This window comes from Myotis nattereri (assembly GCF_964212035.1).
Source record: "Myotis nattereri genome assembly, chromosome: 20".
In the NCBI taxonomy this organism is placed as follows: domain Eukaryota; kingdom Metazoa; phylum Chordata; class Mammalia; order Chiroptera; family Vespertilionidae; genus Myotis; species Myotis nattereri.
In genome coordinates, this window is record NC_138096.1 from 15,593,128 (window position 1) to 15,619,990 (window position 26,863).

The window sequence follows — 26,863 nt, forward strand, 5'->3', positions numbered from 1 at the left end:
CATTTTCATGTCGTGTGCTCATTAAGGAAGACATTTAACTGGGCCTCAGTTCTCTCATCTGTAAAATGGCAGGCTGCATGAGGTTCTGTTAGCTCGAGTAATTGTAATGTTGTGATGGTGTTCATGTGAGTAGTTTACTCCTATACAGTCTAGGTACACTGTACTTGCTCCTTAGCCATACTTCCTAGATGGTGCAGTTGATCTGGTTTCTTGGAAATCTTCTGAAAAAAGAAATGGGGTTAAATTTGGCTCCACTGGAGGCATGTCATTGCAGCATTTGTAGCTGGGATGGAATGGAGAGTGTGATTTGTTGGCGGTACTGGAAAGAGAGAAAAGGAAGTGAAATCAAAGTCCATTTACACTTACTAATGGGAAGCAAATAAGGGATGATGGCAGTGATGGTAACAGTTCACATTTATTGACCATTTTCTTTTCCCCCCTCTTAAATATGTATTTATTGATTTCAAAGAGGGAGTGGGAGAGAGACCTAGAAGCATCAGTGATGAGAGAGAATCATTGATCGGCTGCCTCCTGTACTCCCTACACTGGGATTGAGCCCGCAACCCGGGCATGTGCTCTGACTAGTTATCAAACGGTGACCTCCTGGTTCAACCAGTGAGCTGCCAGCCGGGCTTTATTGAGCTTTTTCTATGTGGGGGGCATGTATTATTTCATTTTATCTTTGCCATAATCCCATCTAGTATATATTCTTATTATCCCCGTTTTGCAGATGAGGGGACAGAGCACAGAAAGATTAAGGAACTTGCTAAGGTCACACAGCTAGTAGGTGACTGACTTGGGATTTGAACATATATACTCCAACTAGCCTCCATGCTTAACCATGATGCTATATTGAATTGATTCCAGATGGAGAATCAACTAAGTTTAAATAACTAAAACCCTTTAAATGAGTACATACAATTTTTTACCAACTTTTTATTTTGAAAAATCACAACACTTAGAAAAAAGTTGAAATACGAATATAAGGAACATTATATAGAATCGGCAATTTTGCTTCATTTGGTTTATCTGTATAATATTTCCTTTTTAAAAAAGTAAATAGCAGCCCTGACCTGTTTGGCTCAGTGGGTAGAGCGTCGGCCTGCAGACTGAAGGGTCCCGGGTTCGATTCTGGTCAGAGACATATGCCTTGGTTGCGGTCACATCCCCAGTGGGGGATGTACAGGAGGCATCTGATCGATGTTCCTCTCTCATTGATGTTTCTAACTCTCTATCCTTCTCCCTTCCTCTCTGTAAAAAATCAATAAAATATTAAAAAAAAAAAGTAAGTAGCAAACATCATGATGCTTCTAAGAATAAAGACAGTCTTCTAAGTAACAGTACATAGTGTTGTTATGACACACAAGAAGTATGGCATTGAGTATTGACAATTCTAATAACCTTTAGTTTGTACTGGATAAGTCATCTCTTATTAGATCATTGAAATTGCACTGCTCAAAAAAATCCTTATGAAAATCTGATTTTCTTCTCAGAAATCATATTCCATGCCCATTGGCATTGAATTTCAGCGGAGATATGCAACAATTGTTCTAGAGCTTGAACAGCTGAACAAGGACCTAAACAAAGTTTTGCATAAAGTTCAGCAGTACTGCTATGAGGTAGGTAATTTGCATGAATTTCCCTTGAAGATCTGTGCCCTCTATACTTTCATTTGAAGCTTAATACTGTTACACACTTTAGAAAATCCAAACTAAGCCAATACCTTTATAAAATCCTTTAACAGAACCATATTTCATATATATTTTTTATTCCTTACAATATCAGTGTTGAACAGTGCTTTTATATCCAGTGAGCTATCAATTTTATTGATTTTGTTCATTTGGATTACAACTGATATAGGTCTCAAAAATTTTAGAAAAGTAATTACTCTTTCAAAAAAATGTTATTGATTGATTTTAGAGAGAAAGAGGACGGGATGTGGGGGAAGAGAGATTTGTTGTCCCACCTATTCATGCTCTCATTGGTTGATTCCTGCATATGCCCTGATCAGGGATCGAACCCACAACCTTGGCACATCAGGATGATGCTCCAGCCACCTGAGTTACCTGGTCAGGGAGAAATATAATAACTTAATTCTGCGGTCCCAAAGACTATATTTTGGTTTATTTCCTCTTAGTTTTTATATGTACTAGTATATGCTTGTTATCACTAAGTTATGATCATGCTGTGTATACAATTTTGTTTCTTCCTCCTTTAAACTTTATAACTGTGGATTGTTGAACTCAAGCACATAGGTCATAGGGTTATTTGTGAATTGCCATTATCATGCACACAAAATTATATACATGGCCCTAGCTGGTTTAGCTCAGTGGGTAGAGCGTCGGCCTGCGGACTGAAAGGTCCCAGGTTTGATTCCAGTCAAGGCTGCATGCTCGAGTTGCGGGCTTGATACCCAGTGCAGGAGGCAGCCAATCAATGATTCTTTCTCGTCATTGATGTTTCTATCTCTCTCTCCTCTCCCTTCCTCTCTGAAATCAATAAATATATTATTTTTTAAAATTATATATATGAATATGGTTGCAGGTTCGATCCCAGGCCCTGGTCGGGGCGTTTACAGGAAGCAACCAATCGATGTGTCTCTTGCACATCAGTGTTTCTTTCTCTCTTCCCCTCCTTCCCTTCCTTCCACTCTCTCTAAAAATTAATGAAAAAAAATATACTCAGGTGAGGATTAACACCACCACCAAAAAGACACATAACAAAGCTGATGATACATGCAGAAGTGGGTTACCCACCAGTCTTTTTGTATAATTTCATAGGTACACAAGGCCCTTTGTGATAGGCTCATTTTCTAATGAAGTAAAATTACTTAATTTTCAGAGTACTTTTGTGGAAATATAATATTGATTTTAATATAAGAACATGTCAGAGAGAACACTAATGACTAAGAAATTGTACTCCTAAGTACATACCAATACTTAATATATATGTGAACAGATATTTACCAAAAGATATACTCTAGAATGTTCATAGCATCACTGTTCATTATAGCCAAAAATTAGCAATCACCCAAATACCCATTAATATTAGAATACATTAATAAACTGTCATAAAATTATCCAATGGAATATTCTCAGCAATGAGAATGAATGAACGCAACTACATGCAACACATGGATGAACTCACAAATATAATGTTGAACGGATAAAATCAGACCCAAAAGAATATATATAATGCATGATTCCATTTACCAGTATGTAAAGCTCAAAAGCTAGTCTGTGATGCTAGAAGTCAGGATGGTGGTTACCCTCAGAGCATTACACTGGAAGTTGGCGTTAGAGGGCCTCTGAAGTAATGTTCTGTTTTTTAATCTAGATGCTGATTTCTCAGGCATGTTTGATTTGTGAAAATTCATTAGTCCATATACTTTATGATGTGTGAGCTTTCATGTAGTGATGTATATACTTCCATGGAGAATTTTTTTACAAAGTGTTAGAGGACTAGGCTACTCACTGCAGCATACTGGTAATTGCAAAATATTAGATAAAACCTAAAGCCCACACACAGGGGATTGGCTGAGTAATATGGTGTAGCCGCACAGTGGGGTGCTCTGCTGCTGTGAGGACGAACCCAGAAGCTCTCTATCTGCTGACGGAGTGAGTGTCCAGGATGTGGTAAATGAAAAAAGTAAGGTCCAAAAGATGTGGGTCCCCTTTGGGGAGCAGAAATCCACAGAAATAGAATAGACTTGCCTCTGCTTAGTTTTTCCAAAACACCTGGAAGGATGAACCAGAAACCCACCTGGGAGCCGAGTGGGGATGGAGGAGCGAGGAGGAGTGACATTTCTGTCCGTGTTTGTTTCCTGAGCAAATACAGGCAAACTGTAAAGTGCGATGCAAACAAAGGAGCCTGACTGGTTCAGAGGAGCAGCCTGAGCACACTGAAGGGCGGAGACGCGTCCACATGCCTTTACCATAGTATCTTGTCAACCAGACGTTAACCCGGCACTGAGCTCTGGTTGATAGGGCTTCTCTCATGGTGGTGAAGGGTTAGCAATGCTGAGACTCTGTCCTAGGACTCAGCAAACGGTTCAGTGCGTATATGAGGATAATGGGAGCCAAGCCTCGCCCTGTGGGACAAAGGACTTACCGAGAAGGGGAGACCAGAGCGAACCCTTCGGCATGCGACTAGACTAGGAAGAATCGCATGAATTCCTGGTTCATTTTATGTTTACAACGTGGGTATAAGTACGTGTGGGTGTGTGCTGAGAGAACCTAGAGCCAGGACACCCTGAGCGCACTGAGCACACCCCGCATCCGCATCTCCGTGTCTGAACACTGCTCTCCCACAAAGGAAGCAGCGCTCCTTGGAAAGGAGACTGACCCAGAGCTGGGGAAGAGAGTGTAGAAGATGAGCCCGGACCGTCTTACTGTGCCAGGGAAGTACAATGTGCCCCAGAATTATGGGGACGTGTCAGAAGGGACCAGCTCAACAGGGTCCCCACTGGCCAAATCTGGGACAATTTGAGCTTCAGCATAAGTAATTATAGTAAGAAGTTATAACCCATTGAATAAAATAAGATCCATGAGTCCACTAATATTAATTATTTCTTAAGGAAAAATTCTTAATAGTAGAATATCAGTAATAGACGTGGAAGGAATGATAAGAGTGAGAAAGACGCCATTTGTCAACTCTCATAGTAATATTTGGTAAAGATGAGTCATCAATAGATGCTAAGACTAGTGGGTAAAAGTTTGATGAGGAACATAATCTTTACAAAGCCTCACAATATCTCTTCTCAAATACTTATTCATGACTAAGGGGCAGGTTCTTTACTCTGGGGAATCTGCAGACACTTAACTGCCTTAAGCAAGTGATCAAAGATAACACCACAGTGATGGGACTAGGTGCCCCCTGGTCATGATCCACAGAGAAGTCAGCCTCACGCTGTGGTATTCCTGCCCAAACTGCATAACCTCAGTGTAGTCAGGAGGAAACACAAACCACACTGAGGGATGTTACACAAAGTAATTGGCGGGTCCTCTTCAAAAACATCAAGGTCATGAAGTAAAGGAATCTAAAGGGACATGATAACCAAATGCATTCAGGGAAAACAGCCATGTGTAAGACATCATTGAGTCAATTAAGAAATCTGAATGTGGACTATTAGAAAATGGAATTATATCAATGTTAAATTTCCTGAGTGTGATAACTGGACTGTTCTTTTTTGAAAAAGCATTTTTTGTTGATTTCAGAGAGGAAGGGTGAGGAAGAGAGAGAAACATCAATGATGAGAGGGAATCATTGATTGGTTGCCTTCTGCACGGCGGCCCTCACTGGGGATTGAGCCTGCAACCGAGCATGTGCCCTTGACCGGAATCGAACCCAGGACCCTTCAGTCCGCAGGCGGATGCTCTATCCACTGAGCCAAACTGGCTAGGGCAACTGCACTATTCTTATGTAAGACAATATTCTTGTATTTAGGAAATAATGAGTATTTAGGGATAAAAAGTATAAGGGAAAAGAATTATATATACACAAACAGAGAGATCAAATGTTAAGTCAAATGCAATAAGCCATAAGCAGTGAATCTGGGTAAAAGGTTATCTAGAATGTAAAAAAAAAAAAAAATATATATATATATATATATATATATATATATATATATATATTTTATTGATTTTAGAGAGGAAGGGAGAGGGACAGAGAGAGATAGAAACATCAGTAAGAGAGAATCATTGATCGGCTGCCTCCTGCATGCCCCCCACTGGGGATTGAGCCCCCAACCCAGGCATGTGCCTTTGGCTGGAATCAAACCCCGGACCCCCCAGTCCACAGGCCGGCGCTCTATCCATTGAGCCAAACCCGCTAGGGCCTGTTTCATTTTCTTTAGGAAACTGTTATAGGAGAACAAGACTTCTAAGGTCAGAGTGCACATCGTTTTCGTTATAAATGCTAGTTTGTGAAAATCAGATCTGAAACGGCACAAGCACACAAATGACACGGCTTCATGAAGGTCCATCTGACCTGTCAATCCTCATGTCCAGCTCGCTCCAGACCAGGGGCTGCAGCCTGCAGACCAGCCGACAGACCTGAGACGGCGGTGTGAGGAGGAAGCACAGGAAATCGTTCGGCATGCGAACTCCTCAGCAGGGCAGCCCTGTGTCGAAAATAAAAACCTGACAGACCTCATCTCCAGACTTACAGCTATTTTATTACAAATTAAGGTAAATTTCAGAGAAAATGTTTTCTTAATATCAACACCTAAACGGACTATGCTAATTTGTTGCTAAAAAAATTATAATGTATAGATTATATCGGTATTTTTTAGTCTGTAGTTGAACTATAAATTAAATTTTGAAATATTTTTTCCTTTTAGTGTCTAGCAGAAGGAGGAGACCTGAATTCCTTTGAATTCAAATCACTTACAGATTCATTGAATGATATCAAGAGTACAATAGATGTTTCTAATATCAGGTAATTCATTAGATGTACTCTAATCATTTTTATATTAAATTCAGTGATTTCCAGTACTTAGTTTTAAGAATTATGCATATTTGTGAAGTACTTACATAATTTGTGTCCTTTAAATAAATTGTAAAAGAGCTTTTCAGTTATATCCAGTCTATTGATAGAATAGAAACTTCACATGGAATTTTTTTTTCACATGGAATTTTTTTTTTTCACATGGAATTTTTATATAAAGGAATCAGAAAACATAATATTTAGTTTTTTAAATATATTTTTTATTGATTTTTCACAGAGAGGAAGGGAGAAAGATAGAGTCAGAAACATCGATGAGAGAGAAACATCGATCAGCTGCCTCCTGCACATTTCCCACTGGGGATGTGCCCGCAACCCAGGTACATGCCCTTGACCGGAATCGAACCAGGGACCTTTCAGTCTGCAGGCCGACGCTCTATCCACTGAGCCAAACCGGTTTTGGCAAGTTTTTTTAAAAAAAATATTTTTATTGATTTCTGAGAGGGAGGGAGAGTGGGGGAATTGGACTGTGACCACCTGGTTCATAGGTCCACGCTTAACCACTGAGCCACGCCAGCCAGGCTCGGTTCTGGTTTAGCAGGAGGCTCAGCGTAGAGGTGGAGAGAGCATCCTGTTTCCATCACTCCTGGGCTCCTTGCTGCTCTCGAGCATCCTTCTTCAGTTAGTTCTGACATAGAATTAGGGCTACTGTGAAGGCTGGAATCCTTATCTTAGCTATCTCCTAATATTCTTAGGTATTTGCCTTTTTAAAAACTTGTTTTTAGTTTTGTGAAATACAGCAGTTAACTCTATTTTTTCTTTCTTTAGTTGCTTTCAGAATAATGTAGAAATCCACGTTGCACATATTCAGAGCGGCCTAAGCCAGATGGGGAACTTACACGCCTTCGCAGAAAATAACACCAACAGAGACTAGTAGAAGATTTAATTATCCCTCCTGGTAGGACATGGTTTTGGAGAAGTTCTTTCCCTTTATATAGGCTTCCAAGACCAAATAACCTGACTGCTGGAAAACAAGGGAAATTTACGTCTGCAAATAAGGCATTGTAATATACTGTACTGCTTCTTATGCCAGCATTGCTGACCATCAGTATATTTATTTTTCTTTTATTATTCAGCTGCAGTAGCATTGCTTGTATTACATATGTTAATTAGCAAGTCGTTTTTAAACTGAAAATGTCTGAACATAATTTCATGGAGGAATACATTGGCCATTTTTTAATGTGCATGAATTCAACCCTACACGTGCAGACAGCTGTAGTGGAGAAATGGAGCAACGGTCTTTTGTGCACACGTGTGGCAGTGCGGAAACTGCGTCTAGAAAACGGCGACTCTGGTTCATTCAGTCGATCACCATCTGTCTTCAAAGGACATCATGAGCTATGGGAAGCCCTAGAGTGAGGAAGGCACTGGAATATAGATGGGAATACAGACTGTACTAGTATATATAGTATATACTTGCCATGTGACATGGTTCTGTAGATCATTTTATAATAATAAATATTTTAATTTATCATAATTTATAAAAGAAACCTTTGTTGTTTGTCTGTTGAAAGAAAATGAAGGAGCAGGAAAAAAACCATTACTGGCAAAATGCTGAATCTCAGCAAGTGGATTTGGCATGTCTTTCCCCGTCAGTTCAGGGCAAAAAGTGCTATTGTTATGAGATTTATTTAAAAAGAAAAGACTGATAACACACTATTTTCATATTTTTTGTTTATTTGCACAACTTTTAGACCAAATTATTGGTTAAAATCCAACAATATACCATTTATAAAGTAAAAAGATTTTATAAGGAAAACATAATAACCTGTGCTGTGAAATACAGAGAAAAGGTTTGTATTTGGTTGTGGTTTTGTTTTTTTAAAGAAAACCCTGCCTAAAATATTAATCTTGTAAAAAGTGTATTTGGAATTCTCTTTGTTTTAATATAGAATATTATAAAGTCAAAATATAATAAATTGTTTTCAGATTTGGAGTTTAAGATATAGCTGTAGAAGTGGCTTTAATTCTTTTAAATGTCTCATAAAATGAGGCTTTTTATATGTTAATGTATAAAAAAACCAAACAAGATTATTTTCCATTTTAAATTTTTGTATAGTTTAAAAATGCTTCCATATTCTGTGCCACTGCAGAACTTTAGTGCAGAGTTTATATTTAGCTCAACTGTTATGTTAATTAAGAAAAGCATAAATCTTTTATTCTTAATATTTGTAATTCTAAATAAATTGATCTATGAAAATTAATATTGTCTACATTTTCATTAATATAAGTTGATAAGTATTCCTTCTGTTTAAGAAGTTTTAAGGAATTACAATTTCTATTTTATTTTTAGGGGAAATAGTACAGATTAATTACTAACTCATTCTGAATAACAAAACCATCCAATATTATTTTAAGGAGGAGTTTTTTTCCATCCCTGAGTAAATCACAGGAAAACACTAAGCAAGTAAGTTACTTGGCTTACTATAGACCTAGTGAAAGGTCAATTTTAATGTATTCTGCCTAGCATTAGGTAAGTATTTTCTACATTAAAAAGTTATTTTTATTGATTTTAGAGAGGAAGGGAGAGGGAGAAAGAGAGAAAAAACAATGATAAGAGAGAATCATTGATTGGCTGCTTCCTGCACGCCCCACACTGGAGATATAGCCCAGCACAGGTCAGTGCTCACGCAGCCCTCAGGTGCAGCATCATGAAGCGATGTGTGTAACATGCAGAAGTGGTCATGTCCCCATCTAAAGGCCTAGGGCCCAGGACAAATGCAGAATTCTTACGAGACCTACAAAGCCATGCCTGGCCGGCCCGCCTCCCCACTTGTCAATCCCACACCTTGCTCCGCGGGGCAGCGCAGGCAGGGCCGGCTGTGTTACCGCTCCTCCACCTGGGTCACCGCTCAGCCTGCAGAGCTCACCTTCAGCATCACCTCAGAAGCTTCCCGCGGCTGCAGCACACCCTCAGGTCTTCATGGACCTTTGTTCCCAGCACATTTGCAATTTGATATTTCTTTTGAGTCCGTGCTGCCTTCTTTGCTCAATGAGGGGAAGGACTGTTTCTGGTTTTCTCATCACTTATTTCCAGACCCTAGTGAGGCATCGGTTCATAGGCACCAAATATTTGTGGGATGAATGAACAAGTAAGAGTTTCAAAAGAGCTCTAGGCAAAGTTAGTGCCACTGGAATGAAAGTATGGGTTTTCGTGATGATGGCTTTGAAAGATGAGACAGTCATCAGATACAGAAATCCTGATTAGGGGCTTCCCTTTAAACCTACGATGTTAACACTAGTCTAGATTAAAAAGGCCAGGCCAGTATAGGAGGCATTGTCTGAGCGTGGATTAATGGGGACTGAGTTAGTCTTAGGTTTGAGTCTGGCTGCCCCTTATTAGCTGTGTGGTTGTGACCGACTTACGTTTTTTGATCTCTAAAATAATAGTCTCTACCTTATTTGGCAATTGTGAGGACTAAACATATAATGCCTGTGGCACATTTAACAGATAGGATCTCTTAAGAGTTTGAAAGAGGTGCAGACTAGAAGATCCCACAATTTTTAAAAATTAAAAATGTAACAGAATTCTTTCAATTGTTTCCTGGGGAAAAGAACAATATAAATAAAATAATACAATTAATAAGCTAATTACAAGGTTTACTTTTTTATTTTTATTTTTTCTTTATTAATTAAGGTATTACATATGTGTCCTTATCTCCCCATTGCCCCCCCCCCCCCAATCATGACCTCACCCCCCTGGTGTCTGTGTCCATTGGTTAGGCCTGTATGCATGCATACAAGTCCTTTGGTTGATCTCTCCCCCTTCCCTCCACCCTCCCCTACCTTCCCTCTGAGGTTTGATGGTCTGATCGATGCTTCTCTGTCTCTGAATCTGTTTTTGTTCATCAGTTTATGTTCATTATATTCCACAAATGAATGTGATCATGTGGTATTTTTCTTTCTCTGACTGGCTTATTTCACTTAGCATAATGCTCTCCAGCTCCATCCATGCTGTTGCAAATGGTAAGAATTCCTTCTTTTTTACCGCAGCGTAGTATTCCATCGTGTAGATGTACCACAGCTTTTTAATCCACTCATCTGCTGATGGGCACTTAGGCTGTTTCCAAATCTTAGCTATGGTGAATTGTGCTGCTATGAACATAGGGGTGTGTATGTCCTTTCTGGTTGGTATTTCTGGTCTCTTGGGATATATTCCTAGAAGTGGGATCACTGGGTCAAATGGGAGTTCCATTTTTAGTTTTTTTGAGGAAACTCCATACTGTTCTCCACAAGTGGCTGCACCCATCTGTGACAAGGTTTACTTTTAAATGTGACCCTTGGTGGACTGTAAGTTTAAAGTGTTATGTCTTTCAGTGAATGTATCTCATTTGGCCATGTCACAAGTCTACCAGTCACTGTGAAGGGAGCTCTCAGCCCTGGCTACCCCACCATGGGCCCTGAGCACACTGTCTGGCACTTACAATGATAATCGCTAATGTGATCATCTCATTTGTGGTTTCAGATAGTTTCTAGGTTCAGAAGTCAAGTCTGCTAAAGCCTGAACTATCTCCTTGTTGCTCTTAATAGTGGGTCTGGGCTGAAACCGGTTTGGCTCAGTGGATAGAGCGTCGGCCTGTGGACTGAAAGGTCCCGGGTTCGATTCCGGTCAAGGGCATGTACCTGGGTTGTGGGCACATCCTCAGTGGGAGATGTGCAGGAGGCAGCTGATCGATGTTTCTCTCTCATCAATGTTTCTAACCTTCTATCTCTCTCCCTTCCTCTCTGTGAAAAATCAATAGAATATATTAAAAAAAAAAGTGGGTCTGGTACTCTGGAGAGTCAAGCCGTTTAGATAATACCTCTGCGAACATTAGGGAGCTGGCCTGTAAACCTCTGGGACATGGCACATAGCTCAGACTCTTCGGGTAACCATCAGCCATGGCCCTGGCCCTGGCTTCTCTCTAGCTTCCTCCAAAGCGCCGATTACAAAGAAACCTCATCTCTGGTTCCCTCATATGGTTTCCTTTGTCCCTCAAGAGTTTGAAAACCCTCAAAATATTAAAACAATAATTAATCTCAGGCTAACTTAGGAACAGTAATTTACATACATTCTTAATATATAAATTGGGAAAGAGAAATCTCCTGAGACCAAAAACTCAGGTGATTAAACTTTGAACAAACCGAAGGTATGTGTTTAACCAGGTTGAATTTCTCGGCGCAGCGGCCTGCGGATACGGGATTCCTGCTTAAACTGCATTTGCAGAGACGTTTTTCTTTGAGAAATGCTTTCCATGGTCACATGATGTATACGGATCAACTGGAAACAAAACCCTGTCTACAGGCCAGAATGCATTTCAATAGAAGGACAATGAAACATTTGTGGAAGACATTTAATAATCCAGTAGGCTGCATAGACGTGCAGTAACAAGTGCTAAGGGTAATGACTATTGAAGTGATTGAAGTAACAGGACAAAATCGGATTACAGGAAGTTTCAGACTCCAGAAAGAAGGGGGTCTCCAGGGTTTCCAAAGAGGTATTTGTTTGGTTCCAAAAACGGAGGGAGTGTCTTTGAGACGGCGGCGTAACTTGTGGACGGGTGACCCTAGGATCTGCGTGACTGCGCTGTGGGTTATGGGTGGCAGTCATCTGGGAGGGAACGGGAGGTTTTTATAATTGGGTAGCAAAGAGAGAGTAAATTTTTTTTTAATTTTACTTTTACACTTGGTTTTATTATCTTTTGGGTATGTGAGTTGTCAATTAACTTTTTTTACAGTTATTTTAATTTGATTCTGAGAATGTTTAAATCTTATCCATTTTGCATTAATTTGCTTTTTCTAAACAACTTTTAGCTTTACTTTTAAAAAAAACTGTACATTGAGTTTTTAAAATCAGAGATCTGTTTGTCAAATTGTAAAGTATTTGACACTTGTTGTCTTAACAATTTTAAAAACCACACAAAGCCCTAATGGGTTTGGCTCAGTGGATGGAGCGTTGACCTGCGGACTGAAAGGTCCCAGGTTCGATTCCGGTCAAGGGCATGTACCTTGGTTGCAGGCACATCCCCAGTGGGAGGTGTGCAGGAGGCAGCTGATCGATGTTTCTAGCTCTCTACCCCTCTCCCTTCCTCTCTGAAAAAAAGAAATCAATAAAATATATTTTAAAAAATAAATAAATAAACCACGTACAAAACTCTGTATTTCAGTTCCGTAGTCCAAAAGTGTCCTCCCATTTTGCAATTGACCCACATCACCTGAAGAGAGTAGTTTTTTTAGAAGTTGAGAACCGAGACACAGGGAGCTCTGGGAATAACCTGGACACAGTCCTGGGCGCTACACTGAGGTGGAGAGGCTGGGCCGGATAAGGAGCAGTAAGTCAGGGTGAGGACCTGGACGGAAGGAGGTGGGCGGGGTTTAAGGCATAAACCTTGGAGGAAGCAGAGAGGAGGGCACTTGTCAAGCAGAAAGGGAACCGGAGTCCAGCAGGCGTTCTGTGAAGAAGACACTGAGCCCTAACCGGTGTGGCTCAGTGGATAGAGCGCCGGCCTGCGGACTCAAAGGTCCGAGTTTCGGTTCCGGCCAAGGGCATGTACCTTGGTTGCGGGCACATCCCTGGGTGTGTGTGTGTGTGTGTGTGTGTGTGTGTGTGTGTGCAGGAGGCAGCTGATCGATGTTTCTCTCTCATCAAAGTTTCTAACTCTATCCCTCTCCCTTCCTCTCTGTAAAAAAATCAATAAAATATATATATTTTTAAAAGTAAGAACAGGACTGGCAAGGAGTCAGCAGGGACGGAGACCGAACGGAACGTGCAGACTTGGAAATGTACAAAATGTACAGGTGGAAATGGAAATGAAGCCAGAACTGAGGGGGGAGGTGCGCGGGGGGGGGGGGGGGGGGGAGAAGGTTCAGAGAAAACCTGGGCCTGGGCGGGGCTTCAGAGGCAAAGGGGCGGAGCCTCCACAGGTGACAGATGGCTGTCAAAACCAGGACCGAGATGAGCACGGATGTGTCCTTAACAGGAAGCCCGGAAGGACAGGGTCCTGGTGCCTCCCGGGCTGTGAGCCGCGGCTCCCCCGAGCGTGTCCTGAACTCCGGGCTCCTCAAGAGCTCGCGAAGGCAGAGAGGATGTGCTCCTCCCAGGAGTCCAGCTTGGTGGCCATGTCCTCAGGGAGCGCGCAGGTCTCGCCGTTCTGGCCGTGGGGACTGGGGTCCGAGGGCAGGCAGGTCACATCCACCGGCAGAGGCGGCTGGGCCTTCAAACACGGCGCTCCGGCTCCGGTTCCGAGAGCAGCGGGGTCGGGGAGGAGCGCGGGGCGGGCTGCGGGAGGCCGGGACTTCCCGCTCTGGCGCCGCGACTTGGCGCGCCGGTTCTGGAACCAAACCTGCAGGGGCAGAGGCGGTGAGTCCGGGGCCGGGCTTCCTGCGGGCTCCTCACGCGTCCCAGGGATCGCGCGCCCTCCCCACGGGGACCCGGCAGCAGGAGAGCCCGAGGGGGAAGCCCGCGGTGCTAGCGGCGGGGGAGTTCACACAGCGCAGAGCAGCGCGTTCTGAGAGCGCGTGCTCCCGTTTACATGCGCCAGGACGCGTGTTGCTCGGCGGACCTCAAGCTCCCGCTGCTCCCGGCAAATCCCGCAGGCGCGCCGCTCGGGAAGCCGGGGCGCGGCGGGCGCTGCAGAGGCTGGATCCCGCGGGGTCCGGGCCCGTCCCCTCCCGCCGCGCGCGCCCCGACGGGGGCCCCAGGCCAGCAGCGCAAGCCGCCAGGACTCCACCTCCGTTACGCACTAAGTGCACCTGGACGAGAACTTTCAAACTGTGATAAGCTCATCTGCTTCCAGCTTTACCCCAAGATGCTACATCTTTTTGCACCGAAATTCCAGGCCAGTACCTGCGGGCAAAGGGGCCCGAGCCCAGCGGTGACGTGTGCGTCAGTCCGCCCCCCGCACCTCTCCCACCAGGGCACCCGGCTGCGCGCGTCGCCCTGTTTCTCCAGGAAAAGGTGCGGACCGGCTTTCTCACTATTTCAGGGACCGGCCGGCCTCCTCGGAGGGGCCCCGCTGTGACCCTCAGCACTTGGACACGGAGTCTCGGGTGCGCGCCCGTCCTTTCCCTCCAGCCTCTCAGCCCGACGCTGTAGGCGCGATATTGTCCCCATGACAACCGGACGCGGAGGCCCAGGGGAGCCACTTGCCGACAATCCGGTAAGTGAGCGGCCGCGGGTGCTGCCCTGGGGACCCCGCCGCCAGCCCGTAGCCGCCGCCCCGCAGCCCCGCGCCCCCCGTCGCCGCCTCGCAGCCCCGCGCCCCAGGCCCGCAGCTCCGCACCCCTGCGCCCCCCGTTCCCTGCCCCACAGCCCCACGGCCCCAGCCCCGCGCCCCCCGCCCGCAGCCCCGCGGCCGCCGCCCGCTCACCTGGATCCTGGACTCGGGCAGCAGGGTGAGCGCGGCGAGGCGCTCGCGCAGGTGGATGTCGGGGTACGCCGTCCGGCGGAAGACCAGCTCCAGGAGCCGCAGCTGCTCGGGGCTGAACGCCGTGCGCTTGCGGCGCTGTGACGCCGACGGGGCGGCCGCGCCTTTGGGGGGCGCAGGCGGGCCCAGGCCCGCGGGGGCCGGCGCGGAGGGCCCGGGGCCCCGCCCCAGGAAGCCGGGGAAGGAGGCCGGGGCGGAGCGATCCGGGCCGGGCCCCGAGGGGCGCGCGGGGAGCAGGGCGGCGGCGGGGCCCGGATGCGGCGGGAGGGTCCCGCGGTGCGTGGGCCGGTACGCGGGGAACGCGGCGCTGTCCCCGAACGGGAGCTGGCGGGACCCCGCTGTGGCCATCGCTGCCCGACCCCGTGTGCCACCGCGAGGGGCACGGTCTGCAATTATACGGCCCCTGGGCCGAAGGAGGGGCGGGGTGCCGGGCGATCAAAGGTGGACGGAGGGAGGCCGCGGCCCTTGGGGTGTGAGCCCGCCCTGGCCCCGCCAGACACCGGCGGGGAGTAATCGCTTCCGCCGGCCGTGGGGTGCGGGCGGGAGGCGTGAACTTGGGCCCGGAGGCCCCCCGGCCCCTCCCCGTCCAGGTGCCCCGCCGGCCCCTGCACCGCAATCAACATCCAGGGCAGGTTTGCTCGGGGAGGGTCAGCGAGGGCCGGAGCTGGCAGAGCGCCCCGCCCTCACGGTCCGGGCCCCGCTCGGCACCGGGCCAGGCCGGCCTCTCTCTCCCGACTCGGCGGTGAGCCTGCCCGCCATCCCGCCCGTCATCAAAGGCGTCTGTTTACCCCCTGCTACGTGCTAGACCCGTAAGGCTGGTCAAACAGCCGGACCCGGACCCCCGCAAGCCTCCCCCACATCCTGACCAGGAGGAGGGGCGCAGATAAGGGGCCTGAAGGGGCAGTGACACCTGGGGAGGGGGCGACCCTTGTGCCTGGATGTCCGCGTGGGCCTAGGAATACGGACCCCTTAGGGCGCAGGGTGGAAGACGTGGTCACGTTTAGCAAACACAAGACGTGGCCTTTCAGAGGCTCCCAGTTAGGCTCAAGGCGTGTCCAGGGGAAGGAAGATGAAGGGCTCCAGGAGGTCCGCTCCTCCTGCCTCTGCCCTCTGGGCCTCCTGGAAGGACCCGTCTTGTCCTGATGTGCAGTATGGCCATGGCTGTGTGCCTGCGTCCCCTCCTGGATTACCAGGCTCAGAGGGCAGGGCCCCACTTCTCCCTGGAGTCTGCGGAGTGTCTGCCCGGCGCATCAGCGCACCCGGCGCATCAGGGCACCGGGCGCATCAGTGCACCAGGCTCATCCGTGCACCCGGCGCATCCGTGCACCCCGCGCATCCGCGCACCCACCGGCGCATCCGTGCACCGGGCTCATCCGTGCACCCCGCGCATCCGTGCACCCTGCGCATCCGTGCACCCGGCGCATCCTGTGCGCTGCGGAGTCAGCTGTGGCTGCACCCACTGCGAGGAGGAGAGGCGCGTGGCCGGGAGAGGAGCTGGGAAGGCCACCCTTCTTGTTCCCAGAACCTGAGCCCTGATTTCCCCGGCACCATTCACGGCCCATGACCCTCAGGGCGCTCTGTTGGGAGGGTCTGTCCGGGTCCCCGTCCTGCTGCCATCTTTTCTAGAATGCTCCAGGGCAACCTCAGGAAGAGCTCTCGGATGTTCCCCCCCCCCCCCCTCCCCCGCAGCCAGAGGACATCTCGGCTGCCGAAGCAGCAAGGATTCTTGGGGCTGCGGGATGAGTTCCTTGCTGGGCTTCCTCCTCTGGGTGTGGTGTCCGGGGCTGTGACCCAGACCCCTGCACAGCCCCGAGGCTCGGATGAGTTCCTTGCTGGGCTTCCTCCTCTGGGTGTGGTGTCCGGGGCTGTGACCCAGACCCCTGCACAGTCCCGAGGCTCGGAGAGGCAGCCAGTTCCTCCCCCTCCCCTCCCTCCTCCCTTTCTTCCTTATGCCTGCGCCTGGTCACTGTGGGCATTTAGGCAGAAGGTGGATGGGATGGAGGGCAGACATTCATGAACTCACAAGCTGTTTCTGAAGGGTCCCTGAGCTGGGCTGTGCTTTATGGGTGTTTCTGTGAATTGGGTATTTCTGCCCCAATTTTTTACAGTGAATTTATTTATTTATTTACTTGTCAATCCTCACTTGATATTTTCCCATTTTTTTAAAAAAATATATTTCTTTATTGATTTCAGAGAGGAAGGGAGAGGGCGAGAGGGGTAGAAACATCAGTGAAGAGAGAGAATCATGGATTGGCTGCCTCCTGCACGCCCCCTACTGGGGATGGAGCCTGCAACGCAGGCATGTGTCCTTGGCTGGAATCGAACCCGGGACCCTTCAGTCTGCAGGCCGATGCTCTATCCACTGAGCCAACCTGCCAGGGCTCCCATTGATTTTTTAGAGAGCGTGGAGTGAGTGTCCCAGTTTCACAGACCAGGAGACAATCCACCATCTAGACAGGCCCAACGACTCCAAAGCCACTGCTGAGTTCCCTGTCACCTCAGGTAGAAGGTGTCTGGGGGTGGGGGTGGGGGGTGGGGTTGTCATTCAGGCTCATTAGGTTCCCAGTCACTGGCAGTGGTGATGAAGCCAGATCTAGGCAGACCTGTTGCTATAGTGATGGGGACCAGGAAGCCAACCCCCAGGAAGCCAGAGGTTTCTTGGCTGCTGGCTGCCAGCAGAGGTTTAACTACCAGGGATGGCCCAGGAACGCAGAAACTCTGCCACGGATCAAGGGTCTCGGGGTTCTCCGGCCTGGGTGGGAATCCCCGAGGCCCCCGGCCAGGTCTCACCCCTCCGCTGTGCTCACTGGGGAGGCCCCGAGTGGGCCAGGAACGCGGACCTGCAGAGACGAGGACGCACCTGGCCATGCATGGAAACTGGAGATGGTCTGACAAAAAAATCTCACCAAGTTTGAACGACAGTTCTTCTCTGTCTTTTAAACTGGTGATAAGAAATTCCAGCATTTCTGCCCTAACTGGTTTGGCTCAGTGGATAGAGCGTCAGCCTGCGGACCCAAAGGTCCCAGGTTCAATTCTGGTCAAGGGCATGTGCCTTGGTTGCGGGCACATTCCCACTAGGAGGTGTGCAGGAGGCAGCTGATCAATGTTTCTCTCTCATCGATGTTTCTCACTCTCTATCCCTCTCCCTTCCTCTCTGTAAAAAACCAATAAAATATATTTTTAAAAAAAGAAAAAGAAATTCCAGCATTTCCTTTGTGGCGTAATAGTTATCCAAACGAACTAAACAAGTATGTTTTTATGACTTCTCCTGGGAGTCTGTGTGGCATTATAATCTTCTATGTTGAAACAGATCCCAGGCTTTCACCCTCTCTTCTCCTGTTGCTTAAAATGAAGTTTTAATGGTGTGTCCCTGACAATACCCTTGGAGAGGATACAGTGGAAACCCAGGGTTGGAATTCGAGTGAAGGGTTGAGAGAGACTCTTTATCTTATTCCCTTTGAGGCTCCTTTGTTATTATTTTTTAATCATATGTATGTGTTAGTGTTATAAGTACATTTTAAAAATATATATTTTATTGATTTTTTACAGAGAGGAAGGGAGAGGGATAGAGAGTTAGAAACATCGATGAGAGAGAAACATCGATCAGCTGACTCCTGCACACCCCCTACTGGGGATGTGCCCACAACCAAGGTACATGCCCTTGCCTGGAATCGAACCTGGGACCCTTCAGTCCACAGGCTGACGCTCTATCCACTGAGCCAAACCGGTCAGGGCTATAAGTACATTTTTAAAGCCTAGTTTTTTGATGACTAAATGCAATATGGGATTCGGAGTCAGGTCTTTAAAAAACAAAAACGGATATTAGTGCCCGGCCAGCGTGGCTCAGGGGTTGAGTGACGACCTACGAACCAGGAGGTCACGGTTCGATTTCCGGTCAGGGCACATGCCAGGGTTCGGGCTCGATCCCCAGTGTGGGGTGTGCAGGAGGCAGCTGGTTCATGACTCTCGTCATTGATGCTTCTACCTCTCTCTCCCTCTTCCTTCCTCTCTGAAATCAATGAAAATATATTCCTTTAAAAAAAGGACATTAGAGAGAAAAATGATAAAATCTGAATGAAAAAGAAACAATTTTTAAGAACAGAAGCAGAGGAGGCAATGCAATGAATCTGAAAAAGGGAGATTTGCTCTGCCACGGATATGGATCTCCCAGTGCTCGGGGACCATCACTGATGAGAGGCAGCTAGCAAGACGTAAGCCTGGGAATCCCAGGGAATAAGCCTGGGAATAAGGATCCCATAGGCGGGCAGGGTGGAAAACGCGGGCACGTTTAGCAATCGCAGGACGTGTCCTCTCTGGAGGCGAAAGAGAACACCAGGAAAGGCAGGGCCCCACAGCTCTGATGTGTGCACTCACTCAAAACTCGGATTATTTCCACTCCTCGTGGGTGTGACAGACACCTGTGAAGTCCTGCGCTTTTCACCAAACGCCATGTCTAGATTCCTTTCCCAGTCACCCTGCCGCACGCGTACAATGAACAACTTGTTAATTCTTCTCTACCTGAACCCCAAGTTGGACAATGGGACGAGCCCAGTCCTTGGCAATCTCTTAACAAGCAACGATTGCAAGTTATTTTCCCCGAACAGAGAAGCTGTGGGGCTGAAGCGCGTTTACCGCAGCGAGTCAGTGCCCGACTTCAGAAGAGCCAGTGAGCTTCCGCTGCCCTGGCCACCCCGGGGCGCACTGGCTGGCCACTGGGTTTGCTTTGGGCCGGCATTTATACGTGGCCTGTCAGGCACGTCTGTGAAATAGACTCGATCGATGGGAGGGCGTGGTAAAATAGAAGGCAACCCTCAGAGCTGCTTCCGGTCTAGTGAGGAAAGGCCAGTACATGTAAGTAAAGATGCAACAGGAAGGCAGTAGCTTGAAAGAAAAGAAGTGTTGCCTGGGGCAGGCTGAGGAGGGGGGAGCCATGCGGGGCCACTGGCCCCTTCCGTCTCCTCATTTCCCGCCGGGTCCTGACTCCCCGAAGCTCTGAGGCCTGCCTTCCTCTAAGTGCTAAGTACCCTCTTCCCCAGGCCTCTTTGTTGTCCAGCGGCCCCTCCGCACGCCCTGGGCTGTGAGCCTGGTTGTTTATTGGAGAGAAAACCAGCGCAGGCAGCCCAGGGGCGTCGATGGCTCCGCTTTCACCTGGAGGCCCCGCAGCTGTGCCCCTTTGATCCCGGCCTCGGCCTGGCTTTGATATCCTCTCCTGCCTGGGCCTCCCCGTCCCCAGGTTACTTCAGACCCAGTGGTTACAGGAGACTGAGAGACACCACCCCCGAAGGCGTTACTGTGCCAGGAAAGGGGTGAACCCATATGCATTCACATCACAAACTCAAAACAGATTTTGAACCCACCAGGTGGAGTTTCTTAAAATGATTCCTTTTCTTCGTCCAGTTTTTTTCCGCCCAAAGCCTCTGTGTGAGGCTTTCGCGACCCCGGTTCACGCAGCAAACCAGTGGGGTTGAAGGACCTTGTCAGCGTCAGAGAAAGGAAAACGTGGATTTGCCAGGTGTGTGTCTGCACACGCGATAAAGAGCTGAGAGGGCGAGCAGAACGTCGGTCATCAAACCCAACACGCTGCGACTTCCTTCTGGAACGTGCCTCCTGAGCACAAACATGAAAACATCACCATGGACATGAACATGAAAAACAAAGGTTGGTCTCCTCTTAGGGTTCCACGGAGCAAACCCTTTATTCTGGTCACAAAGAGAAGGAAGCAAGTATTTCCCCTGCCTTTTGTGATGACTGTAACTCGGGGGAACCTGTTGACACAGGAAGCTTCTCCTGGTAGAAGTGTAATGATAAACGAGGAAGGACGCTGGAGTTGGAACAGCCCCACTTCGCAGCCCCTAACGCAGTGGTTCTCAACCTTCTGGCCCTTTAAATACAGTTCCTCATGTTGTGACCCAACCATAAAATTATTTTCGTTGCTACTTCATAACTGTAATATTGTTACTGTAATGGATCGTCATGTAAATATCTGATATGCAGGATGGTCTTAGGCGACCCCTGTGAAAGGGTCGTTCGACCGCCAAAGGGGTCACGACCCACAGGTTGAGAACCGCTGCTCTAATGAGGTCATGAGCCTAAGCGATGACCATTGCTGCCTTGTAGACACACATAGTACCTCTGAGCTGTTCTTGCCAAAATGTAGAACCAGAGTCGAATCCAGCAAACACTCCTTCACCCTGAAGGTCCTGTCTGCTCCCCACTGTCCTGGGCATGTTTCAGGGGGCTCTGGGATGAATCCTGGGGTACCTCCAAGAACCCTCTTATCTGTTATGTCTCCTATGACATGAAGGTGCTGGAAATCATGTCATCTCAGGTGGCAAAGAGCCCTCAGGCGAGGGGCCTTTGGAACGGTTTCTCTGGAAGCCTGGGAGAAGGGACTCCGAGCTGCTGCAACTACGGGGCCCACCCCTGGGGCAGCCTCTCTGGGGCGGGGTGTGCTTTGAGGTGCACGTGGCTGGGGGAGCCCTCCCCTGGCCCTGTGCTTGGTCCTGGGCCCTGGGCAGGAGTGGGTGGGGTGGCAGGGGTCCTCTCCCAGGGGTGCAGAGCTGAGGCACCCACCCAGGAGCCTCCCAGAGCAGAGCAGGCCGCCTTTGGGTCACAGCAGCCTGAGGACGATGCAAGGTCTCCTGCTGCCTCCTGTCGGCGCTCAGCCCTCCAGGCACTGAAGGCGGTGAGCCTTTGCCGTGCGGTTCCACGGAGCCTTCCTTCCGTGGCTCCGTGGGGGTGAGGGGCAGCTGGAGGAGGAAATGAGCCCGGGAGGTTTGAGGTCATTGGAATCAGAGCCCTTTGACCAAATCCAGGGTTTGTGCTCCCCCTTTAGGCCATCCCTCCTCACCTCTCAAATCCCGCCAGCCCACTACCGGGCCTGCTCAAGTCTAACGTGATCCTCCTCCTGATTCGGGATCCACACCCACCCACCTTGCAAGACCCAGTTGAAGTCCTCCTTGCTGGCTACCAGGGGGCTGGGGTGACAGGGATGGAGGTGCTGTGAGAATGTGGGGTGTGAGAATGCAGAGTGTCTGCAGAGCTCGCTCTCACTCCCCCTGCTACCCTCCCCTGGGACGCCAGGGCTCCCACGCTGGGGAAGCCCCCTGTGTTCAGGTGCTGGGCGCCCGTGAGGAGCTCGCCCTACACCTGCGTGGCCTCTTCCGCCAGGTTGTAGCTGCCAGGACCACAGAGGCCAGTAGGGCTCCCCATGGGTTCATGCAGGAGCCGATCTGTGAGGCTGGCTGAGAGAGAGAGCACGCTACCCATCTGGCTTCCGTGTGGGTGCTACTGGGTGGTCCAGAGGCCCCACTGTACCCCAGCCTGCGGCATCCAACCACACTCACCTCATCTCCGCATGGGGACTCGGGCGGAGGGGCGTGCGGGGACCCAGGTGCTGCCCAGGGCCCAGAGGTCAGCTGGGACCTGCCCTTCCAGGCCAGACACTCACACTTCGATTGCCAGCCAGGCCTAGGGACCGCAGCCATGTACGAATTTCGTGCACCGGGCCTCTAGTAATAAATAAGAGGGCAGCTGCTATCAACCCTTTCGTGTAAAACCTTTTCTCTGTGAGTGTATGTAGGTATGTGTGGGTTCACACATGTTCACGTGTGAGTGTTATACAGACACTTCATGTCTGTGAAACTAACCTTGTCTCCCTAACCTGGATGTGCTTTCCTTGTGGGCATGACTATGGAGTGTGGTCCCATCCCCCCGGAGCCCAGCACACGACACGAGATAATAGGCGCCCGGTGTGTATTTGACTGACTCACTGGAAGCGATCTCAGCTGACGATCCAAAGCCGGTGGATGCCCACTGTGGGGTGGGGGGCGGTGGGAGGGGGCGAATGTGGAGAGGCGTCCTCACTCCCCTCTCATGCTTTGGCAGTGCCTGTGTTTATGTGCAGCTGTCACATAACCTCCTGACACCTGCCCTAGGTTCCAGGTTTGGAAGGACAGGATTTCCCAGGAAGCCCCAGCCTGGGAAGAGGCTGTTGGGGAGCATCTATCTCAGACCCTAAAAGGCCTCCCCCTGTCTCAGCCCCACAGCCTTCCCGACAACAGGCGTCTGTTCAGGGATAACATGGGGCTGTGCCCGGAGCGTCAGGCCCAGCCGGCCCCGCCCAGAGGCTCTTCCTTCCTCCCAGCAGTCGCCAAGGCTTCTGACCTGAGCTAGATGGCTTGGGGTTCTGCCCCAGGGAGCAGTGTGGGTGCGAACACCCCAAGACCAGGTCAGGGTCTTCTGCGGGCGCTCCCAGCCCCCACCTGCGTGCCATCGCACCCGATGGACCCCTGCGTCGCTGTCTCCTTCCCTGGGGGACTGTCGGGAGCTGAAGCTGACTGGCTGTCCCCTCCCCGGCACCAGCCCAGCATCTGGGGAACACTCCAGGATGGAGGAACCGCAGGGCTGGCAGCCTCTGTCCCTGCTCCGAGCCCAGGCAGGCCACCCCCCGGGCCGGCCCCACCCAGGCAGGTGCAGGCTGGGCTTGTCTGCACCGTAGCCCCCATCACATGTGCAGCCTCACAGGGTCCTCTGAGCTGAGGTTTGCTCAGCAGCAGCTGTGCCCCAGAGGAGCTCCCTGGTCAGAGGCTTTGAAAGCCGGCAGGCGAGGGCAGCCCATGGTGATGGACACGCCACAGGCACCGGGGCGTCTCCTGCATCCGAGTGAGGCGGACGGACCTCGGACCTCGGTGCCACTGGCTCTGCCCACACCCCTCCCGCCTGCGCGGCCTCCCACGGGCCGGCTCCTGGCAGGCACCCATGTGCGCGTCTGTCACGTCTCACGCGCTGCTCGCAAAGCCCGTTTTCTCAGGTGTGTCCTCTGGGCTCCATCCGGCCCGGCGATCCCGGGCAGGGCCCCAGGTGTGCGCTTGTCCAGGAGCCAGGTGCGAGCTCCCGGGTGAGAGGTGAGCCCAGCACCCACCTACGATGCTGAGCCCAGCACCCACCTACGATGCTGAGGCTCAAAAGGTTCCAGCGAGGGCAGCTGTCTGGTTCCACAGCACTTTCTAGAAGACTCTCAGTGGGGTTGCTGTCAGCCCCCGCAGGCTTCTGTCAACGGGTTTATCTCAATTGGAACCGAGGGCTCTGCTGGGGCACCTTCCAGCGCTCCCTGGAGCCTCAGTTTTGCCAGCAGTAAAATGGGGAGAGTGGTACCTGCCTCCACCTTCCTCCTGGGGTCTTTGATGGCTGGAACTTTCACTTTAAAAGGCTCAGATGAAAGGCACGGAAGAGATGAAAGGGCTGTGGTTTTCAAGGTTTTGCAGCCGGAGAGGAGAGGCGGCTGGAGGAAGTGGTCAGCTGGCAGGTACTTGCGAAGCTGAGGTGACGGCTGGGGCATTAGCATGCCAATGAGCCACACCCAGGAGGGCGGCCTCAGGGACAGAAATCTGTCTGTTCCCTGAGGAGGGGACTTGGGGTAATGGAGCTGAGGAAACGGCCCGAGGGACGGAGGCCAAAGAGGCAAACCTCCTGCTTCTCGGGCCTCCGTTTCCTGGTGTGCCGAGGAGGAGCCGCGGACTGAGGGGTCCCCAGGCTTGGCCGCGTGTCATCGTGGCCCAGGGAGATTCTTTAACTCCTGACTCCAAGCTGCCCCTCAGGCGACATGAATCTGAGCCTCTGGGGCGGGACCCTGGCATCAGACTAGTTAAAACTCCCCCGTGATCCCCGTGAGGACTGGAAGAGAGGAGTCTAGAATTCTGTGGAATAGAGGACTTTTAGAATTCTGTGGAAGAGAGGATTTCCAGAATTCTGTGGAAGAGAGGACTTCTAGAATTTGGTGGAATAGAGGACTTCTAGAATTTGGTGGAATAGAGGACTTTTAGAATTCTGTGGAAGAGAGGACTTCTAGAATTTGGTGGAATAGAGGATTTCCAGAATTCTGTGGAAGAGAGGATTCCTAGAATTCTGTGAGTCGTTCGCTAATCAGAACTCACTTTCCCACCTTGGGAGGAGTCTCTGGGGGATGAGCCAGGGAATTTGGAAGCTTAACCTGCATAGCCGAGTCCTCTGGAGCACTTCTGTGTGCAGAACTGTTACTAATACAGACGGGATCCCGCCCTAGCCGGTTTGGCTCAGTGGATAGAGTGTTACCCACAGACTGAAGGGCCCGGGTTCAATTCGGTCAAAGCCACATACCTCGGTTGCAGGCTCCATCTGGCTCTGGTCAGGCACATGTGGGAGGCAACCCATCAATGTGTTCTCTCACATCAATGTTTCTCTCTCTCCACCTCCCACTCTCTCTCAAAATCAATGGAAAAATATCCTCGGGTAAATATATATATATATCTCCCAAAATTTGTACACATACCTTGAATAATTATAAAGACAGTGTTTATTGAAATACATTTCATTTTAAAAATGAGCTATCAGCTGTTAAGTGTGTAAACACTTTTGGGGACACACTGTATTTTCAACCCCTGCTCAATTGTACACTAGAAGGCAGAATATGGCAGAACTGAAATCCATGTCATATCTTTCTAGTACTACCCTAGCCAGTTTGGCTCAGTGAATAGAGCTATTGGCCTGCATACCAAAGGGTCCTGGGTTCGACTCTGGTCAAAGGAAATACCTTGGTTGCAGGCTCCGCCCCAGCCAGGACTTTGGTCAGGGCTCGTGCAGGAGGCAACCAATCGATGTTTTTCTCTCACATCAGTGTTACTCTCTGTCTTTCTCTCTTCCACTCTCTCTAAAAATCAATGGAAACATATCCTTGGGTGAGGATTAACAACAACCAAAAAATAAAATAAAATAAAATAAATTAAAAAAAATCTTTCTAGTACTCTGTTTAGTCCGGTTTTAGCCTCTTCTTTGACAGATTCTCTTTTAAAAAACAGAGTTGCCAGTAGATAATCCCAGAGGCTAATTGGAGTTTTCGGTGTCTTTATTTCTATGACCCTCCTGGTGGGAACTGGTGAGCAGCAGAGAGAGGGGGGCGGGGGGGAGGAGGCACCAGGTCTCAATCATCAGAGTTGGGAGAAGTTTCAGCCTCAGTCTGGTCTCTCTCCTCTGCCTCAGAGACTCCGGAATCCTCACCGAGTCCGTGAGTCCTGCCAGACCCGGGGGTGCACCTCTTCGTAAAACCCCGTTTTAGTAAGAACCCCACACCCTCAATGACCGACCAGGTTCCTCATCCTCAAACTCCCCTAGTGATGTCTGACCACTCTGGCTTGTCTTCAGCAAGAATCCCCCCTTATCCTGATGTCATCTTAGTAATTTTAATGTAATTTTACTAATTACCTCTTTTTTTTAGGTTTTAATACTAATCACCTCTTGATAATTTTCCATCCACTGTCCACCGCCCTGCTCCTTGCTCGTGCTGTGCTTGGAGTTGGGGAGTGGAAACCAATCCCTCTCCCTCCCCTGCAGAACTCTATGGTCGTGGTCCCTCTCTCTAGCAAAATGGTCCTGAATAAAACCCTGCCATCTTGCCCTAGCTGGTTTGGCTCAGTGGATAGAGTGTCAGCCTGCGGACTGAAGGGTCCTGGGTTCGATTCTGGTCAAGGGCACATGCCTGGGTTGTGGGCTCAACCCCCAGTAGGAGGTGTGCAGGAGGCAGCCTATCAATGATTCTCTCACATCATTGATGTTTCTATCTCTCTCTTCCCTCTCCCTTCCTCTCTGAAATCAATAAAAATATATTTAAAAAAACCAAAAACAAACAAAAACCCCCCTGCCATCTTTTAAAAAAAAAAAGGTTTTTATTGCTGTCAAAGAGAGGAAGGGAGAGGGAGAGAGAAACATCAATGAGAGAGAGTCATTGATCGGCTGCTTCTTGGATGCCCCCTGTTGGGGATCAAGCCCACAATCTGGGCACGTGCCCTGACCAGGACTTGAGCTGTGACCTCCTGGTTCATGGGTTGACACTCAACCACTGAGCCACACTGGCTGGGTTCTCCCACAGGGGGTGGGGTCTTGGCCTAACCCTTAACCGCCCTTTTGGTTTCTTTAGCCCT

General features: G+C 49.3%; 2 protein-coding genes across 2 annotated transcripts in view; one reads left to right on the plus strand and one right to left on the minus strand.

Annotated features, from left to right (window-relative positions):
* Nucleotides 1-7,495, plus strand: part of LIN9 (lin-9 DREAM MuvB core complex component) — a 40,843-nt gene extending 33,348 nt beyond the window's left edge. Inside the window, exons 9-12 of the mRNA XM_081114468.1 lie at nucleotides 1,494-1,619; nucleotides 6,009-6,188; nucleotides 6,341-6,438; nucleotides 7,273-7,495. Of these exons, the coding sequence (XP_080970594.1) occupies nucleotides 1,494-1,619; nucleotides 6,009-6,188; nucleotides 6,341-6,438; nucleotides 7,273-7,378 (510 nt within the window). The 3' untranslated portion in view covers nucleotides 7,379-7,495. The remainder of the gene's footprint in view (nucleotides 1-1,493; nucleotides 1,620-6,008; nucleotides 6,189-6,340; nucleotides 6,439-7,272) is intronic.
* A 6,049-nt stretch (nucleotides 7,496-13,544) lies between these two features.
* On the minus strand, nucleotides 13,545-15,257 carry MIXL1 (Mix paired-like homeobox; the record flags this gene model as incomplete). Its single annotated transcript, XM_081114628.1, has 2 exons — nucleotides 13,545-13,826; nucleotides 14,853-15,257. 2 exons carry the CDS (start codon nucleotides 15,255-15,257, stop codon nucleotides 13,545-13,547), a joined length of 687 nt encoding a protein of 228 aa, XP_080970754.1.
* Nucleotides 15,258-26,863: the final 11,606 nt, after the last annotated feature.